Here is a 12,823-nt window from a genome sequence, read left to right on the forward strand (position 1 = left end):
TCCAACCGCATGCATTGAATGCAAGCATGGTCGGGGTAGGCTGTAAGGAAACGCCAATCTCCCAGGGCGTAGTCTTGCACGTTGCTCCTCGGGGGTCGAGGAGCCATGCCAAAATAAAGGAGATGGAGTTTTTAGTGATCCCTAAGATCACGAACAATGTTCCATCCAGAGACCTGTCGGAATTACGGCTGGGGTTGCCCCAGCGTATTTACCTGGCTGACCCCACATTTGATTCGCCGGGGGCAGTCGACATGGTCCTCGGATGCTTGGCATTCCATCAGTCCTTTAAAGACGGTAGGAGGAATATTTCCATTCCTCCCTCACTCGCCAGCGAACGGGGCTCTACCATTCACCTGTTGAACACTTCGTTCGGCTGGGTTGTTAGTGGGGAACTGGGCTCAGTCCCAACAACCAACCGCTCCGGGAACTGCCATCAAAAAGCTTCTCGTGATCCGTCGGCGGACCGAAGAGTTCCGTTGCCAAGGCCTAGGGAACCCGCTTCTAAAAGAAGCCACGGTAAACCCGCACCCGTTGTTCCTCATTTCATCCGACCTTCCCAACCCAGCTCCAAAAACTCCTGGTCAATTCCTAGCTGGCGAACCACTGGTTGCTCAACAGCGGGAGGATCTGCTCAATCAGCCCGCAGCACGGGCGCTACCGCACCAGCATCTGCAGCAGCAGGCAGAGATGGTCGCTGGAGGAGTGCGGCACACTCCTTCAACAGCAACACCAGGAAGGCAGCCCAACGAGTAGCTCGACTACCGACCGAGCGGCATGCAGAACATGGGGCGAGTCACGTTGGTGCTTCCTGGGCACGACGGCGTCGCACGAATTATCACCCTGTGCACTCAGAGGGGCATCACCGACAGGGCAGCTGGCGAGACGCTCGTTGGCCCCCTGACCAGCCGACTAGGCCTGGGTGCACTCACTGTTCTCCCGCCCCCATATAATTTTGTCTTTTGTGTTTTTTTTGTTCTGTGTGAAACTTATGACAAAAAATGCCCTTGCTGATGTAGTAGTGGTTTGCTTGTGGTGCGCTAATTGACGCTTGATCCTTTAAGTTAATTTTGTGTTTGTGCCAGTGTAGTTGGTTTGGTTGTGGTGCGCTAATTGACGCTGTATCCATTAAGTTTGTTTTGTTTTCTTTTGGTTGCTAATGACACTTTACCCTTGTAGTAGTTGGTTTGGTTTTTTGTCGGTGTGCTATAATGCTTTTTTTTTTGCACTTTTAACCATGGGGGCTGGCTTTAGTTCCTAAGAATGTTGATGTTTGTTACCACTGCTCTGTTTGTTTGTTGTCTGCTTTGTTATTATGTTAACTTTTTGAAATATTTGTGAATATTCCAACCCCGGGGAGTATGTCCGAGCCAACAAACCCACATGGCCGTGTTTTGGGCTCTTACGGGCGCGCACTCATGTTTACGAGGCGCGCTCATCTGTCAAACGAGACGCCCGCCATCCGCCGGCCGAGACGGTACTGGCGTAGCTGGTCTAGCGTACCTTGCCTGACCAGTAACCAGCTGCAGCCAGCGTACTCATCCACAGCCCCCGCCATAGAGGGGCACAGGTGCCGGCAAACTCCCCGGCTCGCCATTCTATTCGTTATTAAACGAGGATAACCCGAGCTGACTTTTCTAATTCCCCACCCCGCCCTGTTCCAGCACGTGCTCCTGAGCGAGCTGAACACACATAGAGACGACGACACACACACACACAGCCACTGGTCACCCAGCATACACACACACATACAGCTCCTGAAGCTATCGTTCACATAGTAAACGAATATTTTCGTTTTTTTAACATTCGGTGCGGTGACGGTCATCCTCAGTGTAAATGTTAAATGGTAATTTTGATTTTGACGAATGGCCAGTATTACTTTTTCGTTTGTATCAATAGAGCCGCGCATAGAAGTTCGGCCGCTCTTTAATTTTATCGGCATTTTTACTAACATCTTCTTACTTTCACTTACGATCACTATTATTATAAATCATATTAATAAAGAAAATTAAAAAAACACGAATTGCATGCGAGTACTGCAGAAATCTTACCTTGTAATAAATATTATGTGATAAATATAGTCTTGAAATTTTTAATCAGAATAAAAATTAACCAGAAAAACAGACAACACTGAAACGTTTAGTTCTGAACAGGACCAGATGACAAGAGAGACTTAACGTTTTTAAGTTCATTCATGAAAATATAGTGTTTTTACCCCCAATCCCACATATAGGACATTGTTCTTTCGATGACCAACCAATACTCAACATTCTTGAAGAAATACATCTGGCAGTCGCAAAGATAATAAAACATAAAAGACTTAGCTCTATGAGGACCGAAGCTATATCTGCTATCCCGCTTTTTCCCCGAATTATAGTACAAGTTGTAACTTGCAGCAGCAATCCACAAGTATACAACAATGCAACCTAAATGCATTTTAAAAAAGTCTTGTTTCATATTTTTTAAGGAATATAATTTTACGACTATTATTTCTTTAGGCCGCCTGTGTGCGTAGAACACATTTGTACATAGGCGCTGCGCTGGGTATCAACACAAGGTCTTGATAGATAATTCCATCCAACAGGCATTTCTATTTATTCTGGCGAATGTACGTCAGATTTTTATTGTTTTTATACTGTCCATTTGTTATTTATACTGACTGACATTTAATAATATAATATTGACCATTTTGTTAATATAATACTGGCGAAAAGCTGACTTATATACTTACCGAAATTGATTAAAATAGTGACCATTTAATTTGTTGCCATTAAAATGAAACTTAGCACAAATATCTATGAAACTTGAAAGAAAAAATATTTTTGGTTGAGATAATTTATTATTCCAAATATTTCATTGTAATTCACATTTATTTATACCATTTGAATTTGGCACTACTTATTAAATTTAAAGGTCCAACAAATGTATTTATATTTATTCAATATAGTTATAATAAATTAACTACATATTGTACAAAAAGTAAATTTACATATTCTTATAATAATATACATATTATGTTTATTAACGACATTTAATTATTTTAAATATTTTGATGCCCAATCTGTTCGACCTATGAAACTTGGGTTTTTCATACTAGTTTGATCATCGTCCCCAATAATGTATCCTATAAATGACGTTTATTTAATAATTTATATTGCATACATATTTAACACGTTAAATATGTATGTAATTTGAATATTACCTGGATTTTTATGAATCGGTCCGAAAATTGAAGTGTCCAATTTTTGACCAGCGTAATATCTCGATGAACTTAAATATTGTTCTAAAGCACTCTTTTCTCTTTCCTAAAAATCAATTTCGTTAAAATGTATTCAAAAGAATAGAAATAATTTTATTATCAATATGCATATGCTAATACATTTTTGGCCGGCCAAGCACTCCAATCGTTCATTGCGTTCGAATTTTTACGAGGAAGTACGGAAATGCCATTATTGCTATTTTTATAATTATTTGATATTAATTCAGGTATATTCTTTTGCCTTTTATTAGGAGTATCGCCGAAATTTCTGTAAATACATTTAATGTGTTAATAAACAGATCCAAGTTTTCGAGACAGATCGTGTTCATTATTTCTACCTCAAATTGGGATTTTGTCCAGCAACATATCGGGAATTATTTAAATAACGATTTCTAGGACTTGGCTGAGATGGCTTCAAAATATCGTCAATATTGAAGAGATGGTCATCTTTCCATGTGCTATTTTTACTTTTTACCTCATGATTAGTGATTTTACCTCTGAAAAGTTGTAAACATCAATCAAATTAATTATTAAAAAAAAAAAAAAAATACTCCCAATTTAAGAAAAATACATTACCCAAGAATATGAGCAAATTCATCGTCAGAATTTCTATCTTTATCTTCATTACTGTTCGATAACATTGGCAACGAAGGAACAGACATCTTATTTTCGACATCGTGATATCTGAAAATGATCAAATTATATGTAAATTGAAAATAAAAATATTTTAAAATTCCTGTACGATTAAAAAAATAAACTTAAGGCCTGACCGCACTATGCGTCAAACGAACGATCCGACACTTCACAACAGTGTGCGACAATATTAGGTAAACCGCACTTGAACTACAACGATGCGACACTATGTAGTAAATTATGTCAATCATTCGTTCGGTACCTCGCAGCAAGATGGACGAAACGGACGCTATTATAGTATCTTTGATATGCGAGGAAGAAGAACAATCGAGAAAAACCAAAAGATTATGGCTAAATGCTATTTCAAAGTCACGATATGAAGAAGGAGAATAATTGTCGCAAGGCAACCCCCACTCAACGACACTTGCGTCACGTTGCAAACGACACTTGCGTCAAAGTTGGTCGAACAGTCAACTTTGACGCAAGGTGTCGTTGATTGGGGGTTGCCTTACGACAAGTATGACTCATACAATTTCATACAAACAATATTTGGTCGCGTACTGTTGTGAAGTGTCGGATAGTTCGGTTGTCGTATAGTGCGGTCGGACCTTTAGACTCAATTACTTTCACAAGAAAACAGAATAAAAAATGAGAAGGACAATGATTTTTGGAAGAAGGTAAAAACCCCACTTCATGTCGATTCGGTAATTATTCTGCAAAAAGCGATTTCGCGCAAGTCACTAAAAACTCGATCATGGAACGTCTGGTAGACAAAAACTCCATCAATCGAAAGCTTCCCACGCGAAATATTGTACTAACGAGAACTCAAGTGTCAGATGTTCCGTGATCGGAATTTTGCGGAATAATACACAGAGGGGTTCCACGACATAAGATCCACGAAAGAAGATCCGGCCGATAGAATATCTGCCCGATAAAAGATCGACGAGGTGCGACACAAAATGCATTGGAGCGTACGCAGTGGAGCGACTACATCGATGCAAAACAAGAATCGAGCGCCTTGAGGCTTTGCTTCAACATGTATAGGTAGGCCTCAATACCTAAAAATTATTGAAAATCACAATAAACATTACCTATTTCTTTGAACTGGAGTAGGATTATACGATGGAACGATTGAAGATGGCACCACTTGAACGGTTTGTACTTTGGTTGTCGGAATCACATATGGTAAACCCATTTCAGGTCTTTGCATAGACGTTTGGTGCACTACCACATTCAAAGTGCTACTGTTGGTTACGTAATTGTTGTACGACTTTCCTACATTATTTACATTTTTGGTGAACACTGCACTAGTTTGTTCATTGTTATTGGCACTCATTTTACCGCTTGACATGTTCGTTATGTTAACGAGTTTATTATTGATGATTATCTTATTGTTCATGATGGAATTGTTCATGTTTTCACTGTTGTGCGACGACACTTGAATAGTTCTCTGCATTGGATAAATGTTAGCATTGGAAGTGTTGATTTTTGTACCCACTTGAAAATACGGACATCTGAAAAGAATGAAAATAAATTTAATACAATACGAATATTTATACACATTATCAAATCAATGAATTTACCTCAATGCTTGTTGTGCCGTCGGTCGATTCTGTGGATTCCACATCAGCATATCTTCAATCATTTTTAAACCATCACGGCTGGCACCTTGTATTATACTATCGAGCGGAACTTTTGAAAATACGGGAAACTTGAAATTCATCGAATTGGCCAATTGGAACCCTTCAGGCCAATCGTCCTTAAAATAAATAAACAAAATCAGTCAAAATCTCTTATGTTCACAAATATTCATCTACTGATACTGCGTATAAAGTAAAAAAATCAATTGAGACGTGCGTATTATCATTTAATACAACGAATTCACCGATAAAACACAACGCAACAAAAAAATTACAACACTGATGATTACATATTATCCTTAATACTATTTTTCATTACCCAAAGAAACATAAATAAAATCAGTTCATAAATTTAGCCGTTAATAATACTTTTGTGAGACGCTTATGCGTAGCAAAAGGGGACACCAGTTTATGACTAAAATTAAATTTTGCTTTAATCTTTTGAATATGACTAGATATTCTTATGATGTTTTATTAGAATATCAACTAAGTGCTGTTACAATTCTAGAGATAGTTTAAAAATGGTTGAAAATAATTAAAATTCGACAATTTAAATGCTTGAAAATAGGCTAATATAAATTTGGTAATAATAATTAAGGATTTGGTCAATCCATAATTATTTATCTAGATTTTTATCACACTTTGTATTGTACATACTTTATCAGGTGTTCCCAGCACGGAGCATATTTTGAATATTTCATCAATTTCACTATTTCCAGGAAACAGTGGTCTAAATGTGTAAAGTTCAGCCATTATGCATCCAACAGCCCACATATCTATAGGACTGTTGTAGGTTGTAGAATGTAACAGGACTTCTGGAGCACGATACCTAAAAGAAACACATCATATGAATAAAATATTTTGTATTTTATAACCATCACTTGATTTGAATAATCGTCACCATCTCGTTGAAACGTAGTCTGTATATGGAGGCCTCGATCTGATCTCTCGAGCCAACCCAAAATCAGCAATTTTCACCAAATCAGGTCCCATGCATAGTAAATTCTCAGGTTTCATATCTCGATGGAAAAATCCATGCCTATGCATGAACGCCAAACCTTGCAGAACCTTATTTGATAATAAAAAATATATATTATAAAAATAAATTAAACAAGGTCATAGCTTATAACAGTTAAGTCAGCTTATAAAACATGTGGCAAATCGATTCAAGCTTTCCATGTTTACTGATAACACGTGCAAATGTGTAATTATGTACTTCAACATGCGTGTCATTGATTAGCTGGTAGTTTGAGTCCCATTTGCCATATGCCATTCATTGTCATTTGATATTATTTTATTTATAATCACTACCACACATACTTGATAAACCATATTTCTAATCACAGGCTCTGGAAAGTGTCTCTCTCGGTCTTTAATCAGTTGGTATAAATTTTCTTTCATGTATTCGAACACAAAATATAACACGTCATTTTCTCTGATCACTTCTTTCAATTTGACGACGTTTGCGTGACTCAATTTCTTCAGTGACTGTGAATGACATTTTCAATTAAAAATTTACGATGCTATAACTTGATATACATATGTAGTTAAATTTTTATTGCATTATTTAACTATGTACCTTTACTTCCCTTAAGTTCATAGCTTCTTCCCAAGAGTAATATTTTCTTTTCATTCGTTTAATCGCTACCTTTTCACCGGTGTCCCTTCGTTGTCCCAAAACAACACTACCGTAAGTTCCATCTCCAAGCTGGCTCAAAGTTATATACCGATTCATCTTGAGATTATTCTCAAAAGCGTCTATTTTTCAAGTTTGAACATATTTTGACACCCTGGAAAGAAACAAATCAGATATAAAAGATTTTATTTCATTTTATTTTATTATTATACAACATCAATTAATCAAGCACACTCGTCTAACAGATTGCTCCAAAGTGACGAGTGCGCTAAAAAGATTAAGAAAGGACAAAAGGAAAAAAGTACATGAAATTTACATTTACAATTAAAAATACTTAAATAAAGAAAAGATAAATAAATAAAACATGACAGAAAAAAAATTCATAACTAAACAAACTAACTCAACCTTTCTAAATGGTCGCGACTTCCGTAACTTAGGAAGTGGTACAGAGAATGAAGAGAGATGTGACATATGTCAATGGCTGATAATAGATAAGATAATAAGATAATAGATGCTGGTCGGATTTATAACTTTGGGACGATATATCTTTGCTTCTTTCATTTTACAAATCATCTGAACCAGGATAAATGTAGTCTTTCATTAGATATTTCATATCAAAACAATGTTAAGCGCAAAAACGCTGAATTCATAAGATACATGTTGTATATTGCACATGGCATAAGATACATGTTGTATAAAAACTTCAATTTTTACAAGGTTTTTATTAACAGTACCATCTCCTGACCATTAAAAGTCCAAACACACAGAGTGGTACGAGGTATGTATTTTTTTATATAATTTTGCACATGCAAAAAAAAACTAGCACGCCTAATCTATACCATCCTGATCCTTGGCAAGACTCACCCCCCCCCCCCCTGTAAGGTTTTCGATGTTTTGTCTTTGTATTGATGAAAAAGATCGATAACGGTGATTCCTATATTTGAAGACATGTAGGAAAAACTTGTCGTAATGATAAGATCGTACGAATTAACAAGGTCGCCCATCACAGCTGAAAACCATAAGCACGTCCCATGCCAAACTTTTCAGTATGTTCTTACCATAAGTGAAGAATTACTCATCTGTATTTGGAGTATGAAGCTAAAACGAAATCCATTCTTGGGTATTATTAGTATTACTGCTGTCTTGTGTAATAATAGTATAAAAGATCGATTTGGTAAGCTTATTTGATTTGAAACACTAAAGACACACATCAATAGATATTGTAAATAATTTACCGGTCAATGTCATGAAATTATACCGAAACTATTGACCCTGCACATTAATATCGATTTCTCATTTACAATAATATACCCACAATATCAGAATTAGCGTGGGTCTCCATTATTCCATTATACCTTATCGCACACAATCGTTTAAAATTCAATTCCACGACACAACAGATTTATTGTCAAGCATGATGTATCTGCAGTATAAAAAATACTATGATTTCTCGGCAAAGAAACCAATGATACTAAACGCGAGTTTTATCAGCAGCCAACTATATAGGTAATACCGACAGTTTGGAGGAGGAGTTCATACATGCTTATGAATATTTCACGAGTCGCATAAACTATTCATACAATTTTGTATTTAAAATTCATTCTCACGAAATGGTAATTACGAATGGACTATTGGTATATGCATACATGGGTGTTTTACAAAACACGACATAGAGGGGTGGTCATACATTTTTAAGTGGGAACGCTCGTGGCAAGTGAAGAATTATTGATCTGAGGTCGTGGAATTGTGCAGATATTGAATGTGCGTGATTCAATTTGATGTACGGAAAGACAGCTCAATAGACTATTTGTAAACGATTGTAATAAAAGGTTTCTTTTGCCATTTAAAGAAATTGGTTTATAATCATTTTTACAGTCTCCAAATAGTAAAATCTCTTGGGTACTTTGGGGTAGAATTTTTTAAGTATATTTTGAGAGAAATGGGGAGGGATGAAGATTTGTCAAGTGGGAAGTTGATTCTTGAAGTTTTGTATTCGTAAAGGCAAAATTTCTAAAAGAATTTGATATTATTAATTGATTTATTTCATAGAACATGAACACTAGCCTTTATAGATTGCCCCAAAGCGACGAGTGCATTTAAACAGATACAATACAATCAATGTATGCATTTGTATACAATGCGAATTCATATAAACATCCACAGTGACATCTATGGAGAAATTTTTGCTGCGTTTTGTAATCAAATTGGCGAACCTCAAGACGCTGAATAACTTAAGATTAGCAAGAGTGATGGGAAAGGAGAAGTCAATTTTACAGAAGCCCTTTCAATGAAAATCAGAAAAATCGGCAAACTCTGATATGAAACGATCAACCTGGAGTTACAAACCAAAGTATGGTCAGCAGTGGGACTCCAGTAGGACTCGAACCCGTGACTACACACTCTGCTCGAAAGCATAATATTCTAACCATTAGTCCACGCCGCTAGTTAATTGTAATAAATTCTTCCCTAATCATCGTTCCATGGATGGCTAAAATTAATCTTTCAATTCTGAAAGGACCTGATTTGAAAATTCATTTGATAACCACTTGAGGATTCATAAATTTATTTGAGAATAATTGAGGATTCATAAATTTTGGATATATCAAGAATTGCTTGTAATATTTCGAGAAATAGAAGAAAAGATTATTCAGCAACTTGCAGAAAGTGGAAAATTTTGTGGAATGGAAATATTTTATTCATCGTGGCGATCAACAGTGAGGAAACGATTGAGAAAAGATTTCAATAATTCTAATTCAAGGATATAAAATCAGATAGTATGACTCCTGAGCTAGTAGTGCTAGAGTTAACTGACTTTTGTCATAGTCAGTGACGTGCCGTAGAAATCTCCCTGCTTTTATCGCACAGCCTTACTTGCGTGTGTGCGAGCGGGATACAAGGATACTCGGTATGACGTCACCTAATACTCTTGTATCCTGCTCGTACACACGTAAGTAAGGCTATGCGATAAAAACAGGGATATTTTGACGGGACGCCACTGGTCATAGCAAGGATCTGAATAAAGACGCTATTATATATGTACATAATACATAATAGACAGAAGAAAAATAAGTATAGTAAAACATTTCAATGGTTGAGATAAATAGCTGATGAAAATTCTATAAATATAATATCGCATGCAGATCTAGTCAGTAAAAGAATATTGGAAACACCGAAGAAATCAAATAATGTTTTAACTTATATCTAGATAAGCTGAAAGCTTATACTATGTATACATATGTAGGTATTATTTTTTGAATACTTCATTCCCAATTTAAAATTCAAATTATGGGGTTTGATCGTTGGTGGAAGCATTCAATGTAAAACAATCAAAATAGGAATAGTAGCGTGAGCGAAAAAATACCTCATTGCACTTTCATGTTCATCATATTCGTACTTGGCCTTTACGATCAAAGGTTGTTATACTATTAATGTGACATCGAAGGTTTGTTATTTAATCAAATACCATTGAAATGCTTTCTATTGAGGTGAAATACGTCCTTGTTCCACATGTAATTAATTCATAGTCATTATTCGATAGTTTTTTCTATCCATACTCTATTGGATTATTAAGCCTTAATTTTGGAGGGAGATTCTACGAATCGCAATCAAATAGGGCGAAATTACACAGAGAGGCACGGTTTTTTAGATACTTTTAAACACGCGAAAAAAATGCAGTATCTCTAGTTCATATTCATGGCACACAGTCCCAAAAATCACCCCCTGGAGTGTTTTCAGTGATACTTTGTCCTTGTATTGATATAAGCTTGACAGTGATTGGTAACGACTAATCCCATATTTGAAGAAATGTAGGAGAAACTTGTCAAAATAATAAGATCGTACGAATTAACAATGAAACCAAGACCGGTTGCCGTGCCGTTCATCTCTATGTGTTTTCACCCATATGCAGCTCACAGTATTGTGAATAATTAAAAAATATATAAATGAGATCTGTTCATATTTTTAAATTTATGATGAGATAAGTCTAAGATTTGATTAGGTTTTGAAAAAATAAAACAGAACTAAGACCATCTTGTTTATAACGATCAAAAAAACAGTTTACTAATATCTAAATTTTCAGCACACACTACTATGGTGGAAAAATATGTAAATATTGATTGTAAATATATTGATTAAAACAATTGTTGGTCAGCGTATATTGAACTAATACCAATTGTCGGAAAAATATGTAATATTCTACATACTATCAGTCAGTATACAATAAACAAAAACACCATCGAATGCATAAAAAAGCACTCAGCAATGTTACAGGATTATTTCTTGGCTTAAAATCCAAGTGGCCAATAACTGCATCGTTGCTTCGAAATAATAATCACTTCAGTTGAATTAAAATTATACACAGGGCTTTTTTTTTTGGGAAAAAGGTGCGGAACTTACTTCTTGTCAAGTTTTTCTATTGGAAAAGATTATATTCAAATTATATTATACAGAATATTCGTATGAAACATAAAAAAATGCTGAGACAAAACGGTGCCCGGAACGCCGTTCCACCGCGTTACATGGGAAAAAGCACTGATTATACTGAACAATAAACGGTCATAATATTTGGTAAATTCAAGTAATTTACTTACTGTGTTAAATCACAACATCGGAATTATTACGTTACGAATGATGCTTCCTCCCTTCGACTAAAAATTAGCATATGTTACATGAAACGATAACGATGTGATGGTCTCGTTTCCATGGAGATTATGGTGAGTAATATACCACGCCTATTAACTACGTTTTGTCAACATAAATAATTCAAGGTTAAATTTATATAAAATGACGATTAACAATAATGCAAATTTACAATAGCTTTGTGAGACTCAAAATTTTGGATCGCGCACTGTGACAATTTTGTATTTAAGATTGCTCTTTTGTTAAAACTAAACAGCACGCAATATTCGCACCGTTTTGAATTTACTAAAATCAATACTGATGATGTTTTTTTATTAGAAAATAGTGTTAAAATGCAATAATTTCAACTCACTTGAGATGTTTTTAAACCACGAATGCAACCGTCACTGTCGACGAGCATGGTGTGAATGAATCGATAGCAGCCATTTGTAAACAATTCATAACTTCTCATACCACAATTTTTTTGTATGCGTTTCAAATCAGAATATTCGAATGCAATCACAAATGAAAAAAAAAATTTAGACGCGCTCCGTGAGTGAGCTTTAAAAATTTAGTTCGCCAAGTGAGCTTTTTTTGGGTGTAGATCAGTTTTCTAGTCTTAATCTACTAGCCAATTTTTATTTTTCTACAGATGCAGTTGACCCTGGTTTTCAATATAAAATATAATATTTATTTTAATAAAATAAATCAATAACAATGTTAATATTATCGTGTAAAATATTTTAGATATGATCCGTTGTTTAATTTTTCTCTTTGTCGGGGGAGGTTTATACTTACTTTTTTGTATTTAGGCTTGCACTTAAATTTATAGATATCGGTCTATCCGTCCGTAATAAACAAAATTTTCATTTTTTACATATTCGGTTCCTTTGAGTGTATTATTTTTAAATAAAATGAACATTTCTTCTGGCAGCTGAACCATGTCTTGCTCAGAGAAAAAGTATTTAGTTTACAGTAATTGTAAACAAAAATAGTCTCAATGAATGGTTATAGCAGGTACTAAAATTCCGTAAGTATTCA

General features: G+C 35.5%; 1 protein-coding gene across 1 annotated transcript; it reads right to left on the reverse strand.

Annotated features, from left to right (window-relative positions):
• Window positions 1-3,032: 3,032 nt before the first annotated feature.
• LOC143919241 (uncharacterized) lies at window positions 3,033-7,319 on the reverse strand. The gene is made up of 11 exons (XM_077441454.1): window positions 7,109-7,319; window positions 6,850-7,017; window positions 6,431-6,597; window positions 6,187-6,358; window positions 5,473-5,648; window positions 4,981-5,403; window positions 3,833-3,940; window positions 3,595-3,753; window positions 3,377-3,524; window positions 3,200-3,302; window positions 3,033-3,121 (listed from the first exon to the last, which is right to left on the reverse strand). The coding sequence occupies exons 1-11, from the start codon at window positions 7,262-7,264 to the stop codon at window positions 3,033-3,035; spliced, it is 1,869 nt and encodes a 622-aa protein (XP_077297580.1). The 5' UTR covers window positions 7,265-7,319.
• Between the last annotated feature and the right edge of the window lie 5,504 nt (window positions 7,320-12,823).

Source organism: Arctopsyche grandis, chromosome 11 (assembly GCF_051622035.1).
Source record: "Arctopsyche grandis isolate Sample6627 chromosome 11, ASM5162203v2, whole genome shotgun sequence".
Lineage (NCBI taxonomy): Eukaryota > Metazoa > Arthropoda > Insecta > Trichoptera > Hydropsychidae > Arctopsyche > Arctopsyche grandis.

What these genes read in the sequence shown, in the direction of transcription:
- LOC143919241 (XM_077441454.1), bottom strand. Translation starts at nt 7,264, where the DNA reads ATGAATCGGTATATAACTTTGAGCCAGCTTGGAGATGGAACTTACGGT. An exon ending in TTAGAAATATGGTTTATCAA is followed by an intron (nt 6,598 to 6,849) that starts GTATGTGTGGTA and finishes TTATCAAATAAG; the next exon opens with GTTCTGCAAGGTTTGGCGTT. An exon ending in ACCGATTCATAAAAATCCAG is followed by an intron (nt 3,122 to 3,199) that starts GTAATATTCAAA and finishes CGTCATTTATAG; the next exon opens with GATACATTATTGGGGACGAT.